Source organism: Anomaloglossus baeobatrachus, chromosome 7, assembly GCF_048569485.1.
Source record: "Anomaloglossus baeobatrachus isolate aAnoBae1 chromosome 7, aAnoBae1.hap1, whole genome shotgun sequence".
Lineage (NCBI taxonomy): Eukaryota > Metazoa > Chordata > Amphibia > Anura > Aromobatidae > Anomaloglossus > Anomaloglossus baeobatrachus.
Genome location: NC_134359.1, coordinates 32,584,396 through 32,600,521, shown reverse-complemented (window position 1 = coordinate 32,600,521; position 16,126 = coordinate 32,584,396). Strand labels below are relative to the sequence as shown.

Sequence of the window (16,126 nt, the reverse complement as noted above, 5' to 3'; positions counted from 1 at the left end):
GTCAAGGCATACTTCGTATACTGCGTACCCACGCTAATGCCTCTCTCGGTTAAAACCCTCCTGTGTATGGGCAAAAAGGAACCTGCTATTAGAGAATAAAATCACTTGTGGCTAATGGAAAATGGGTGCACAGTCAGAGGGCATGACTCCATAAACTAGACAAAAAGACTGATGGCACTCCCAACATGCAGTCTGAACAGGTGCAAAATTGAACATGACCTATAATAAAGAAAAAATAGATTTCTTTTTCGCTCCTAATTGGGAGACCCAGACAGTGGGTGTATAGCTACTGCCCTCTGGAGGCCGCACAAAGAACTACACTTAAAAGTGTAAGGCCCCTCCCCTTCTGGCTATACACCCTCCCGTAGGAGTACAGATTCCTCAGTTTTAGCTTTGTGCGCAAGGAGGTCAGACACGCACGCATAGCTCCATTGTTTTTAGTCAGCAGCAGCTGCTGACTATGTCGGATGGAAGAAAAGAGGACACATATAGTGTCCCCAGCATGCTCCCTTCTCACCCCACTGTATGTCGGAGGTGTTTGTAAGGTTGAGGTACCCATTGCGGGTACGGCGGCAGGAGCCCACATGCTGATTCCTTCCCCATCCCTTTTTACAGGGCTCTGGGTGAAGTGGGATTTACTGGTCTCCAGGCACTGAGACCGGGCTCCATCTACAGCCCCTGGAGAAGATGCTGGATGGAGCGGAGTACATCAGGGACATGGCCCTGCTTCCTCAAGGTACTCTGTGTCCCCGTGCATTTGGCGCTCACACCGCAGCATGCTGGGTGTTGTAGTGCGCCGGGGGACATCTGCGCTACGGCGCTTGTGCCATGGCCTCATTCAGCTTAGCTGAAGCAGGCACACTTCCAGGAATCGGTCGCGCCGGCCGCTGGGACTGCGGCGCGGCTGGCACTTGTGGTGCGCCGGGGACTTCAGCGCGGCCCGCGCTTTTACGGCGGCCGCGCTGATAACTCGAGTCCCCGGCTTTTGCGGCCTGCTTCCGTTCGTTCCCGCCCCCGGACCTGCCAGTCAGGAGAGGGGCGGGACGCTGGCCACGTTTAGAAATCGGTCATGCCGGCCGCTGGGACTGCGACGCGGCTGGCACTTGTGGTGCGCCGGGGACTTCAGCGCGGCCCGCGCTTTTACGGCGGCCGCGCTGATAACTCGAGTCCCCGGCTTTTGCGGCCTGCTTCCGTTCGTTCCCGCCCCCAGACCTGCCAGTCAGGAGAGGGGCGGGACGCTGGCCAGTGCATCAGCGCTGAGGGCTGGAGTCGTTTTTACATACTCCAGCCCTCCCAATCGGCACAGAGGGGACACTGTTTCCCGCACTTTTGTTTGGGAACTCCCACGGACCGCCCCTCTCCACAGACGCCGGCAGCCATTCCTGCTGACACGCTGAGCTGCAGAGGGGAGCCGGGGAGACCCAGACAAGGAATTCTGCAGCCTCTTACCCGCTATTCAGCGGGCGGTAAGCAGCCCTCAGGGCTCACCCCCTCTTGTGCCAGTACTATTCTTAGTATTTTGTTGCTACAAATACTTTGTATTGCATAGCGCTGGTCACCCTTTGGCTATAGACTCTCTCACATTGCAGAGAGCCAGCAGCATGTCGTCCGCAAAACGCAAGGGTGCCAAAGCACAGACATTATATGCTTCCTGCACCGCATGTGGGACTTTTCTACCGGCAGGCTCCACGGACCCCCATTGTGTGCAGTGCTCGGCCCCTGCGGCGCTTGCACAGTCGGGACCTCTGCTGGACGTGACCCAGGGTGTACCACCTGTGAATGCTGTCCAGGTGACAGGAACTGAGTTTGCAGCTTTTGCTGACAGAATGTCTCTCACTATGTCACAAATTCTTGACACATTGCGAGCTAGGCCTGTACTTCAGGCCACGGACACTGTGCAATCATTGCCCCCTGGTCCCCCTCAGCTCCAAGCTCCGGGACGGGCATATACACCTCAGGGTGAAGACTCTGACTCGGACGATGGCCCCGGGCAGCCTAAGCGGGCTCGCTATGACGGGCCTTCACATTCATCTCAATGGTCAGGATCCCAGCGAGATGAATCTATGGGTGATGAGGCGGACGTAACTGATCAGGATTCTGATCCTGGGACCGCTCTCAATCTGGATACACCAGATGGTGACGCCATAGTTAATGATCTTATATTTAACATCAATAAGATGTTAAATATTTCCCCACCAGCTCCTCTTGTGGAGGAGTCAGCTTCGCAGCACGAGAGAATCCATTTCAGATACCCTAAGCGTACTTTAAGCACTTTTCTGGACCACGCTGACTTTAGAGACGCAATCCAGAAACCCCACGCTTATCCTGAAAGGCGTTTTCCTAAACGGCTTAAAGATACACGCTATCCTTTTCCCCCTGAGGTGGTCAAGGGTTGGACCCAGTGTCCAAAAGTGGATCCTCCAATTTCCAGGCTTGCAGCTAGATCCTTGGTTGCAGTTGAAGATGGAGCGGCACTTAAAGATGCCACTGACAGGCAGATGGAGCTCTGGCTGAAATCCATCTATGAAGCGATTGGAGCGTCATTGGCGCCTTCTTTTGCAGCCGTATGGGCACTCCAAGCTATCTCAGCCGGGCTTGCGCGAGTTGACTCCGTCACACGTGCATTTGCCCCGCAGGTAGCACCATTGACCTCGCAAATGGCGGCATTCGCGTCGTACGCGATTAATGCTGTTCTTGACGCTACAAGCCGCACGGCAGTGGCGTCAGCCAACTCCGTTGTTTTGCGTAGGGCCCTGTGGTTGAGACATTGGAAAGCAGATTCTCATTCCAAGAAGTGCTTAACCAATTTGCCTTTTTCTCGTGACCGATTGTTTGGAGAGCGTTTGGATGAAATCATCAAACACTCCAAGGGTAAGGACTCATCCTTACCGCAACACAGACAAAACAGACCCCAACAGAGGAAGGGTCAGTCTGGTTATCGGTCCTTTCGAGGACCGGGCAGGTCCCAATTCACCTCGTCAAAAAAGACTCAAAAGGACCAGAGACGCTCAGATTCTTGGAGGTCTCAGTCACGCCCAAAAAGGGCAGCCGGAGGAACCGTTGCCAAGACGGCGTCCTCCTGACTTGAGGTCTCCGATTCCCGCACCCGCGGTCGGTGGGAGGCTTTCCCACTTTGGCGACATCTGGCTGTCACACGTCAAAGACCGTTGGGTGAGGGATATTCTGTCTCACGGGTACAGGATAGAGTTCAGTTCTCGTCCGCCAACTCGTTTCTTCAGAACTTCTCCCCCACCAGACCGAGCCGATGCTCTGTTGCAGGCGGTGGCCGCTCTAAAAGCGGAAGGAGTGGTGACCTCCGTCCCTCTTCAGGAACAAGGTCACGGTTTTTACTCCAATCTGTTTGTGGTCCCAAAAAAGGACGGATCGTATCGGCCCGTCCTGGATCTAAAGTTGCTCAACAGACACGTAAAAGTCAGGAGGTTCCGGATGGAATCCCTACGCTCCGTCATAGCCTCAATGTCTCAAGGAGATTTTCTAGCATCAATAGATATCAAAGATGCGTATCTCCACGTGCCGATCGCACCAGAGCATCAGCGTTTCCTACGCTTCGTCATACACGACGAACACCTGCAGTTCGTAGCGTTACCTTTCGGTCTGGCAACAGCCCCCCGGGTCTTCACCAAGGTCATGGCAGCAGTAGTAGCTGTTCTGCACTCGCAGGGTCACTCGGTCATCCCGTATCTAGACGACCTGCTTATAAAGGCACCCTCTCAAGAGGCATGCCAACACAGTCTGAAGGTGGCACTAGACACTCTCCAGAGTTTCGGGTGGATTATCAACTTTCCAAAGTCTCATCTAACCCCGACCCAATCTCTGACTTATCTTGGCATGGAGTTTCATACTCTCTCAGCGATAGTGAAGCTTCCACTGGACAAGCAGTGCTCGCTACGGACTGGAGTGCAATCTCTCCTTCAGAGCCAGTCGCACTCACTGAGGCGCCTCATGCATTTCCTAGGAAAGATGGTAGCAGCAATGGAGGCAGTCCCGTTCGCGCAGTTTCATCTGCGCCCTCTACAATGGGACATTCTACGCCAATGGGACGGGAAATCGACGTCCCTCGACAGGACAGTCTCCCTCTCTCAGACTGCCAAGGACTCTCTGCGTTGGTGGCTTCTCCCCACCTCATTGTCACAGGGAAAGTCATTCCTTCCCCCGTCCTGGGCAGTGGTCACGACGGATGCGAGCCTATCAGGGTGGGGAGCGGTGTATCTCCACCACAGGGCTCAGGGGATGTGGACTCTGGAAGAGTCCACCCTGCAGATCAATGTTCTGGAAATCAGAGCAATCTATCTTGCCCTGCGAGCCTTCCAACAATGGCTGGAAGGCAAGCAGATTCGGATTCAGTCGGACAACTCCACGGCGGTGGCGTACATCAACCACCAAGGGGGAACACGCAGTCGCCAAGCTTTTCAAGAAGTCCATCGGATTTTGACGTGGGTGGAAAGCAGAGCGTCCACCATATCCGCAGTTCACATCCCAGGCGTGGAAAACTGGGAAGCAGACTTTCTCAGTCGCCAGGGCATGGACGCAGGAGAATGGTCCCTTCACCCGGACGTGTTTCAGCAGATCTGTTGCCGCTGGGGGACGCCGGACGTCGATCTGATGGCGTCACGACACAACAACAAGGTCCCAGTTTTCATGGCACGGTCTCACGATCACCGAGCACTGGCGGCAGACGCCTTGGTTCAGGATTGGTCGCAATTCCGACTCCCCTATGTGTTCCCACCTCTAGCATTGTTACCCAGAGTTCTCCGGAAAATCAGGTCCGACTGCCATCGAGCCATACTCGTCGCTCCAGATTGGCCAAGAAGGTCGTGGTACCCGGATCTGTGGCATCTCACGGTAGGCCAACCGTGGACACTACCAAACCGTCCAGATTTGCTGTCTCAAGGGCCGTTTTTCCATCTGAATTCTGCGGCCCTGAACCTGACTGTGTGGCCATTGAGTCCTGGATCCTAGCGGCCTCAGGTTTATCTCATGAAGTTGTTGCCACAATGAGACAGGCTAGAAAACCATCCTCAGCTAAGATCTATCACAGAACGTGGAAGATATTCTTAGCGTGGTGCGTGGCTCAAGGGGTTTCTCCCTGGCCATTTGCATTGCCAACTTTTCTTTCCTTCCTGCAGTCTGGGTTGGAAAAAGGTTTGTCGCTTAGCTCTCTTAAGGGTCAAGTCTCCGCGCTATCCGTATTCTTTCAGAAGCGCTTGGCACAGCTTTCTAAAGTACGCACGTTTCTCCAAGGAGTTTGTCATATTGTTCCTCCTTACAGACGGCCATTGGAACCCTGGGATCTGAACAAGGTTCTCATTGCTCTCCAGAAGCCGCCTTTCGAGCCTTTGAAAGAGGTTCCCCTTTCTCGGCTTTCACAAAAGGTAGTTTTTCTTGTGGCGGTCACGTCTCTTCGAAGAGTGTCCGAGCTAGCGGCGTTATCTTGCAAATCTCCCTTCCTGGTGTTTCACCAAGACAAGGTAGTACTGCGTCCAATTCCAGAGTTTTCTCCCAAGGTGGTTTCTTCCTTTCATCTCAATCAGGATATCACTTTACCATCTTTGTGTCCGCATCCAGTTCACCAATTTGAAAAGGGTTTACATCTGTTGGACCTGGTGAGAGCACTCAGGATTTACATTTCTCGCACGGCGGCTCTACGCCGTTCTGATGCGCTCTTTGTCCTAGTCGCTGGTCAGCATAAGGGATCGCAAGCTTCCAAATCCACCCTGGCGCGGTGGATCAAGGAACCAATTCTTCACACATACCGTTCTGCTGGGCTTCCGATTCCATCTGGACTGAAGGCCCATTCTACCAGAGCCGTGGGTGCGTCCTGGGCATTGCGGCATCAGGCTACGGCTCAGCAAGTGTGCCAGGCGGCTACCTGGTCGAGTCTGCACACGTTTACCAAACACTATCAAGTGCATACCTACGCTTCGGCAGATGCCAGCCTAGGTAGACAGGTCCTTCAGGCGGCGGTGGCCCACCTGTAGGAAGAGGCTGTCTGACAGCCCGTTCATGTGGTATCTTTTTACCCACCCAGGGACTGCTTTTGGACGTCCCACTGTCTGGGTCTCCCAATTAGGAGCGAAAAAGAAGAAGGGAATTTTGTTTACTTACCGTAAATTCCTTTTCTTCTAGCTCCAATTGGGAGACCCAGCACCCGCCCTATTTGTTCTTAGGGTTTCGTTTTTCGGGTGCACATGTTGTTCATGTTGTTTCTTAAGTTCTCCGATCATGTTATCGGATTGAATTTGTTTTTGAAACTGTTATTGGCTTTCCTCCTTCTTGCTTTGGTACTAAAACTGAGGAATCTGTACTCCTACGGGAGGGTGTATAGCCAGAAGGGGAGGGGCCTTACACTTTTAAGTGTAGTTCTTTGTGCGGCCTCCAGAGGGCAGTAGCTATACACCCACTGTCTGGGTCTCCCAATTGGAGCTAGAAGAAAAGGAATTTACGGTAAGTAAACAAAATTCCCTTCTTTGGGTACTCACCGTAAAATCTCTTTCTCGGAGCCTTCATTGGGGGACACAGGAAACCATGGGTGTATGCTGCTGGGACTAGGAGGTGACACTATGCAAATAAGAAAGTTGGCTCCTCCCACGTAGTATACACCCACTGACTGGAGCTGAGATCAGTTTGTGTAAAAGCAGTATGAGGAGAAGCTTGAAATCCAGAACATTCCGGATCCATTGAAGTCTTAGAAAAGGGCGGGTGCTGTGTCCCCCAATGAAGGCTCCGAGAAAGAAATTTTACGGTGAGTACCCAAAATCTACTTTTCTCTATCGCTTCATTGGGGGACACAGGAAACCATGGGACATCCTAAAGCAGTCCCCAAGGGTGGGAAGAAAGAGACCTGAAAACAGGGTTAGCAGAGACAAGATTCTGTGACCAAAACCTGGTCCTAGACCCCGTAAGGAACCCCCACCCGGCTAGGGGCCGAAGTATAGGAGAAGAGTTAGAGTACTAGGGAGTACTAAGAACTAGTGTAAAATGCGTGTGCTGGGGAATAGGATGATCAGGGAGAAACTGCATCCTCTGAGGTCTGTACCTAAGGAGCTAAGGCGACTGACAGCAATGGGTCGGCTAGGAGCAAACACCCGACAGGCCATGGTACTACATTTGAGAGAGGAAGAATGGGCGAAGAACTAGGGCACCTGGTAGAGGAAGGTGCCAGGTAAGTGGAGGCCAACGGAGCCTTGGCCCTTTACTGCCACAGGACAACTAAAAGGAAAACCGACTGCCTAAAATGGTGCAGGGGAGACGAGATACTGTAAGGGGATTCCGCCATAGGGGAACTTGACCTGTTGATTACACAGCACCTGAGGGAAGAGATCTGACCCTAGTGGATGAAACAGCCTGCAGGCGGGAAAATTATGCGGGAGATAAATCCCCTGTGTATAGAAGCGGTCTAGAGAACTTGTGAAGTCCGGAGGAAAAGGAGAAGGTTAAGGAGCCAAGGAAATCCAATAACCAATTACCACTATGACCTGACAGACAGGAGAAGGGAGTCCGGGCATCTACAATGGCGTGACTGGGAAAACTCGAACTCTGGAATCGGGTACTAGATGACCCTTGAAGTGAATTACTGGAAGGAGAACCCCCTATGGGGGAGGGCTCTTGCGAATGAAAAAAAGGGCCCAAGACCTGGGAAGTATGACCTGTAATGGGAGAAGGAAGAACCCTTTCGAGGGGGACTCAAGGAAGGGTTGGACTATGTGACCGGCCTAAGCACTAGTCGACCAGAGGAGTGATGCCTATCCTTGGAAGGTGGCAAGGAAAAAACGGAGGAGTGACGGAAGGATAAGTAAAATGTTGTTATTATTATTTCTATTATTATTATAAAACGCGTCACCACGTCACAACCAGAAGTGACGACAAAGGGAAAGAAATGACAGAGAATATGTGAGTTTAAATGGTCTGGCAGGAACTCTGATTGAAAAGTGCAGGAATGCACAAGTGTCTGAGACCAAGCGGTGGCGAGTGGTCGCGGAGTTTGGTATGGCGGGGACTTCGGAGAGATCTAGCATATCTCCAAGAGCCATCCAGAATGGCTACTAGAGGGGGAAAAGGAGGTAGACCCGGGACAGGGGAAATGAAGACCCGTCTTCGCCTGAAACTGAAGCAGGTCATGTCTAGGTGTTAGTGGAGATTGGCAGATTAGACGGGGACCACTCGCTGTAGTGTTGAGTGTTCGGGTGGAGACACCCAGTGGCCTGAGCATTCTGGGCTCCCTGAAAAATTCTGCTGCGGAAAGTAGACAGAAGACAATTATATGAAACCTTACAGCTTGTCCGGAAGAGTGGGCCCAATGACTGGGCCGTCAGGATACTAGAAGTCCCTTGGTGAAGCTGGTCCTCCGTGGAATCAATACTGGTTAGACGATCCTGTGTGGTTCTTAACTTCATCTGTTGACTGTGGAGGGACTGAGGAAATCTGATCTCTATCTGAAAGAGAGAAAATGTAAGTAACGATATATATGGTTTTAAACCTTTACAGTACCTGGCCGGAACCCTAGTGGAGGGCGCGGCCAAGGCTGGTCTAGGCCAAAGAATAGGCAGATACCAGAAGAACTATGAACCACCCGAGGAAGGTGGCAGGAAGTAAAAACGGACAACATATTGGGTAGCAGACAGAGCTGCCCCTTGCTTACCTCATTTGAAAACCAAAATGACTGCTGCTTCAAGAAGCGATGCAGCCGACGTACGGTCAAGAGAGAAAAGCCCTACCTTGTGGCTACCTTAGATGAATGGTGCAAGGTAGGAGAAGGTCCCGGGCCACTGGGAAGCGACCAGATGAGAACTGCTGCTGCCGTGCTGCGTCATGGGGTCCGTGGTTGCTGCAGGGAGTGAATCACACGACCCTCCAGTCAGAAGGTCGCGTGTTACCTTACCTCGAGATCACGTTACACGTATGGTGTGAGGTAGGAGATGGATGCAGATCGCTGAGAAGTGAGTAAATAACTGCTGCAGAAAGAGAAGACAATGAACTGGCCAGAGGAATCTGGCTTACCTTCTGTTTTTTCCTGAATGGGTGGTCTGAAGTAGGAGAAAACCCCCGGGTCACTGGGAAGCAACCTAATGACCGTTGCTGCCGTACCACGTTAGGGGTCCATGGAGACCACAGTCCTTGCCTCAGTCGAAGATGAAGGAGATACATGACCCACTAGGTGAGGTAGACTGTTCGAGTCACTGGGTCGTGAGCAGAGCAACACATACCTGTTACAGTATCCAGGTTCTGGTCCGGAGAAACGCTAGCCTATTGGATAGCGGGCAGGATCATCGATCTTGAATACTGGCACTGAACGTGACAGCTGCTGGCGTGCCGCCTCATGGGGCAGTGTTGGATGGAGCTCTCACCTCGGTCAAAGATGAGCGGAAAAGTTGAACAAGGCACTCAAGCCTGTTGCTGTATTCTGCTTCTGGTTCTGATAAGTGCTGGCCCATAGGCAAGTGGGCAGGCTCAGCAATCCTGTCCCGCTGTAGTAGACAGGTGCCTACAGAAACACTGGCACACAGGATAGAGGGTACATTCTGGCAACACTAGCACACCGGATGGTGGGTAGGTGCATAGAGAAACACTGGATAGTGTATACTGGCACCCTGGGAGATGGACCGACATATAGAGACGCTGGCACACATGCAAGTGGACAGGTCTATGGAACTGACAATCTGGATGGTGGACGGGTTGACAGAAAAGGTAATAGCACACTAAAACTGACAGGTGCAAGAAGAAACCTGACCCCCTAAACAGTGGGAGGGTTCACACAACACTGTTACAGTGGTGTAGACAGGTGCGCATAGAAACCTTGTTACACTGAGTAGTGTAAGGGCTCGTGGAAAACACTGGTACACCAGAGTAAACAAATGCACGTAGAAACACTGGCCCACGGAATAGCGGGCAGGGTCCCCAAAGCACCTGTGTATTGGAGCACACAGGCAAGACGCAGACACTGGCACACTGGATAGTGGACAGGTACAGGGAAACGCTGGCATACAGGAGTCGGTCAGTGCCTAGAGAAACGCTGGCCCACTGGATAGTGGACAAGTACGAGGAAACACTAGTACACCGAAGAGGACTAGTACATAAAGAACACTGGCACACAGGTGACACTTACACACTGGTGAAGACTAGTGTAGGGAGAAAGGCACCTGCGCACTGTAACAGACAGGTAACACGCAGAGACACTGACACGTAGGATAGAGGACAGGCACATGGAAACACAGGGCGTAAACCTGGAACACACTGGAAAGCTGACAGGTTCACGGAGACAATGGAGCGTTCACGGAAAGGGCCATGTCATGGACCGCTGGGTAAGCAACGTGTGCAGCGAGATATGGGTTTCTGACTGCTGGGTAGAGCACCATAATCTATCCGTAACGTGACGGATAATCGGGCGCAAGAGCGATACTTTGGGAAGATTTAGAATGCTGTAGTGACGTTCGTAATTAGTGCCACAGGCGCATAATACAGCTGGACACATAGGATCAGTGATTAGTGTTACAGGCGTATAATACGCGGGAGACAGAATGGCAAACTGACAGTGAACGCCCAGAATTCAGGAGCACACCTGTGCTAGGTGAGATGTGAGGAGAATGTCTGTGAGTGTACATCACAAAAACCGGAGACAATAAAATTGTGCGACTTACGGCTTCTTCCCAAAGCAGTACCATAGTGAATGGGCCTGCCCCTTCACAACCAGTACCATAGTGAATGGGCCTGCTTCCTTACAAACAGTACCACAGTGAGTGGGCCTGCCCCTTCACAAACAGTACTATAGGGAATGGGCCTGCTTCCTCACAACGAGTACCACAGTGAATGGACTTTGCTTCTTCACAAACAGCACCACAGTGAAAGGGTCTGCATGTCCAGAGACAACAGTACCCTAGGAATGAGCCCTGAGAGAGATGACAGCTTGATGCCTGGGGGTGGGTTCTGCAAAGAAGCGCTGACTGACACTGATGTCTGGGGAGCAGTGGACTAATCCCTGCCAGTGAGGGTGCGCTGGGGCCAACACTGCCTGCGGGTGGGCGCTGTGTCGCAAACTTGCGGCGGTGGTTTGGGAAGGGAAGGATGCAGCGGCGCTAGGAGCGCTTACCCGGTCGGTGGATCGGGTCTGGAGGCGGCGCTAGCAGCGCTTACCCGGGTGGAGGCACAGGCGCAGCGGCGAAAGCGTCGCTTACCCGGTCAGGGGCTCGGGTCCTGCGGCGGCTGCAGAGTCGACCTACCCGGGCGGGGAGTATCGGGCCTCGCGGCGGCGGCAGCATCGCTTACCCGGAGGGAAGGGCCTGGTGCAGTGGAGGCGCAGGAATGACGCGCGCCGGGGATTGGCGCCCGGAAATGACGTCAGACGCCGGGAAGAGGACTGGGACCGCGCGAGAAAATAGAGGCGGGAGATTTGAAAAGCCCGCGCGGATAGAATTCCGGCTGGGGGCGTGGCCTGGAGAGGTGCGCGGACACTGAGGGGGGCGCAATAGAGCCGGGGCCTAAATTTTGAAAGTGGGCCGCCGGAGGGGACGCTGGGCCGCAATGAAGCCGGGGGATAAATTTTAAGGTAGGTCGCCGGAGGGGACGTCAGGTAGTGGACGCCACAGCGGGGGGGCGATCAGGGGAGTGCAGGGAGGAAACGCTACAGGGGAAGCCAACTACAGAGGGGCCTGTGGAGGGGGCTCTAAGGGAGATGTAGGACCCCCTGACCCAAGTGGAGAAGGGGGTGTGGGGTTTCTATACCCGGGATCCCTCCCCATAACCTGGGACGGGGAAGAAGGAGGGGGGAGTGCAGAGTACTTATCTTGAGGTCCCGGCTTGTCCTGAGGTGATCCTGGATCCATCCTGGAAGGCGAGCGAAGACATCTCGACGGTCGTCCCGGGCATAGTCGAGGGGAGACCGGAAGGGTACCTCTCCATCCTGGGTACGGTCTTCGTCCTCCTACCCCACAATCAGGCTCGGGAGCGAGAGAGTTTGGGGAGATGGGCAAGGACCATCCGCCTGTCCCTCTGTGCGGATGCCCCCCAAACAGTCTTGAAAGTGTTAAGGGGATAGGGTCCTGCCAGACAGACACGGAGGACAACGGAAGTGGCGGACGGACCCCACTTCTGTGCGACCGGTCTCTATGTGGGAGAGCAGGGTGAGCGATTACACCCTGTCGCCCGACGAGCTGTGTCTGAAAAAGAAAGGGAAAACATTAATAAAACACAACAATACAAACCTGAGGGGCTGAGAGCAGCCCCTGCGTGTCCAACCTCCTCGGACACTAAGCAAAAACTGATCTCAGCTCCAGTCAGTGGGTGTATACTACGTGGGAGGAGCCAACTTTCTTATTTGCATAGTGTCACCTCCTAGTCCCAGCAGCATACACCCATGGTTTCCTGTGTCCCCCAATGAAGCGATAGAGAAAACTTACTACCTCCTAGTTGCCCATACACAGAAGGTTTTAACCCACAGAGAGGAGTTAGCGTAGGTACCCAGTGTATGAGGTGTGCTTTGACGTGGTTACTGGGCAGATATAGAAATGGCCATTTTTGTATGCGAAATATCTCAATTTTCCTGATTTCCTTTAGCAGAAATGCATGTCTACATTCTAACATTCATGGTTTGCATGCTTTAGCATTTCAGAGTGCAGCTATCTTTTGTTTTGTTAGTATATGTCGTGTTCAGTTTTGCACCTGTTCACACTGCATGTTGTGAGTGCCATCAGTCTCTTTATCTGGATGTGAAAGGCCGTCCTTAGAGTTGTGTGTATGGTATAAGCATATAATCCATGGCCACAATCATGGGTTCCTGGCATGAACGCTTTTGCAATTTGGTTTTCGAGCTGCAATGGCGAAGCCTGAGCATTCGATAACTCTATCCCCGTGCTATCAATTTGCTCAACGAAATGGATTGTTGCTCTGCATTCGCACAGCTGTTATAAGTGAATTGTGCCTTGCATGTTCACTACTCTCCCTGTACCGTATGTCCTCTGCTTTGCAGCTTTTGGCCCTGTGTCGAGTCAATGTGTCTTATCCTCACCTGAACGCTGCCGACTTTGTGGAAGCTCATAGACTCCGCAGCATGGACTCCAAAGCCAACATCCTCCACGGTGAGTCTCCACTACTGATCAATGTCACCGGCGCCCTCTGCTGGTGCGCTCAGGAACAACAGGATTACTTATAAGAAACAAATTACACCAATGTTCTCTGTCCTCAGGCCTCTCTGTTCTCGAAATATGTCTGGTGATCGCCATGAAACACCTGCAAGATATTTATAGTGGGGAGCCCTTCAATTTCCAGATGGTTCACAATGGTAAGATGTGTCATTACCTCCAGTGTTATAGCCATGCGTGCTACCAATACCAATTGCCCCCTGTTCTGCTTTTAGCCCCTGACATCCTATTAAATCAAGACTAAAGGTAACTGCGGCACCTTTTTAATAAATTGTTGCTTTCAAAATGATGGCACTTGCACTGCCGCTGTGCCAACAAGATCCCCCGCCGGTGGAGCAGTGTAATACACGGATTCACTTTAGTATTACCGGTGGGATCGTACTTTCCGTTCCTGGAAATGAACCTTCTCAGTGCATATCAAGGCCGATTGCATCACTGTGTGATTGTTTAATACACATATATATATATATACTAGAAGGTGGCCCGACTCTAACACATCGGGTATTCTAGAATTTACGTATTGTGTAGTTAATGTATGATTTTTGTTTATATATATATATATATATATATATATATATATATATATATATGTAGTTGCCAGTGTTTGTGTAGGGCGTACACAAGTACAAATTGTCCTGCAACAAACCCTCATACGGCTACAGGGAGGAAAAATAAAAAAAAAAAAAGTTATGGCTCTTGGAAAAAACGGAAGCTCAAATATGGAAAATCAATGTGTGGTGAAGGGGTTAAGCACTCTCCTATATTTGTAACTACTTTTTTTTTTTTTTATCTCCCCCCAGAATTTCAGAAATTTGTTCAAAGAAAATCTCATTCTGTCTACAATTTTGAAAAACCGGTCGTCCTGAAGGTGAGGGCTCTACACTTTAATCATTTGTAGCATTAGTAATGACATTTTTCTCATTTTATTAGTTGCAGATTTTAGTACCAGATCGTACTGAACGCAGCGCCCTCTGCTGGACTCAGTGCGAAACACCTCCCTTCTCTACAAAATGATGTCATGTAATATTCCAGATCTAATCCCCGCTCCTGCCCTATCACTTTGTATCCCCGGTTGCAGTAACCTAATATTGCTATTGGGGCTCCTGAATTTTTATAATTTTTTTTTTTTTGCTTGTGATTTATTGTGATGGAATGGGCAATCGGGTATCTCTAATAACGTCATATTTTGTAAATACTCTCAGCACGTATGTTTTAGGTGTTGTGCGTTTAGTTTCACACTTCACGTTCATATGAAATGTGGCCGCCTCCTTGGCCCCCCCCCCCTCGGCGCCCCGCTCCCCCCCTCCTCCTGCGCGGCCGCCTCCTTGTATTTGAAGCAGCCATCTATGAGGCCATTACACATCCGTGCTGGGTAATAGCGATGTAGACCTATGAGCTCTGGTATAGGGCACATGTACTCACAGGGCAGTGCCAGGACGGCCTCGCTTTATCAATCTCTATATTCTCAGGCTTTTGAACATCTCTATCAGTTGGAGCTGATCAAACCAATGGAAGGTCTGTCCGTCCGGACGCAGAAGGAATACAGACTGATGAAGCTACTGCTCGATAACAGCCAAATATCAGAGGCCCTTCAGAAATACCCCAATTGTCCGACAGACGTAAGGCAGTGGGCAATGTCTTCTCTGAGTTGAATGACTTTATTTCTCCTTTATTTTTTATATGTATAAACCAGTATATGAATAACACTGTCTGCGTCTCTTTCTACAAATTCTTTCATAAAGAAAAACAAAAAGCCAGCACCAAATGTGCACTTCAGCACTAAAAATTCCAAACTGTACTTATTATAAAAATTTTTTAGATTTTTGGCAAAAAATTGCAATTTCTTGAGCTGCCTCGCCACGTCACGGCAAATCTCATTTGAGGCAGTCCTACACTAAAATATTTTTATAAAATGTGCCATACGGCCTCATATATGAATAGTAGAACTGCTCTTAGCAGCACTCACCTGGTCTATTTCAATCCCGTACCCATGACTGAGTCATGGCTGTGGGCGGGACAGGTCCAAGCAAATGCTGCATGAAGTAAAAAGCCTGTGGACAAGGCCTGATGACTTAATGTGAACAGTCCCCAACCGCCAAAATCTAGACAGATGGAATACATCCCAAATTGGGGTGCATAGCAAGGTGGGGGTCAGCCACCGACCAATTCAATGAAGAAAAAACAAAAAGCCAGCACTAAATGTGCACTTCAGCACTAAAAATTCCAAACTGTACTTATTATAAAAAATTTTATGAGCTGAGTGTATATCAGAGCTGTGTGCGCCTGTGCCTGTGTGTTAGAGCTGAGTGTATAGCAGAGCCATGTGTGTTAGAGAAAGAGAAATAAAAAAAAATTTTTTTAGAAAATTCCTGTGGTCAATCAAATGTGTTAAAGGCTGTGTGTATTTTTATGGTAAATAAAGTAAGTGTGTGTAATATTATATATACAGTCAGGGCCAGAAATATTTGGACAGTGACACAAGTTTTGTTATTTTAGCTGTTTACAAAAACATGTTCAGAAATACAATTATATATATATAATATGGGCTGAAAGTGCACACTCCCAGCTGCAATATGAGAGTTTTCACATCCAAATCAGAGAAAGGGTTTAGGAATCATAGCTCTGTAATGCATAGCCTCCTCTTTTTCAAGGGACCAAAAGTAATTGGACAAGGGACTCTAAGGGCTGCAATTAACTCTGAAGGCGTCTCCCTCGTTAACCTGTAATCAATGAAGTAGTTAAAAGGTCTGGGGTTGATTACAGGTGTGTGGTTTTCCATTTGGAAGTTGTTGCTGTGACCAGACAACATGCGGTCTAAGGAACTCTCAATTGAGGTGAAGCAGAACATCCTGAGGCTGAAAAAAAAGAAAACATCCATCAGAGAGATAGCAGACATGCTTGGAGTAGCAAAATCAACAGTCGGGTACATTCTGAGAAAAAAGGAATTGACTGGTGAGCTTGGGAACTCAAAAAGG

At 50.5% G+C, this 16,126-nt stretch overlaps 1 protein-coding gene across 2 annotated transcripts in view; it reads left to right on the top strand.

The window, feature by feature from the left end:
* The window catches only part of ORC4 (origin recognition complex subunit 4), a 76,981-nt gene extending 61,508 nt beyond the window's left edge, over positions 1 to 15,473 (top strand). For both annotated transcript variants that reach the window (XM_075318807.1, XM_075318808.1), the window contains 4 exons: positions 12,980 to 13,088; positions 13,196 to 13,291; positions 13,952 to 14,019; positions 14,621 to 15,473. In XM_075318807.1, the coding sequence (XP_075174922.1) occupies positions 12,980 to 13,088; positions 13,196 to 13,291; positions 13,952 to 14,019; positions 14,621 to 14,803 (456 nt within the window). In that variant the 3' untranslated portion in view covers positions 14,804 to 15,473. The remainder of the gene's footprint in view (positions 1 to 12,979; positions 13,089 to 13,195; positions 13,292 to 13,951; positions 14,020 to 14,620) is intronic.
* Positions 15,474 to 16,126: the final 653 nt, after the last annotated feature.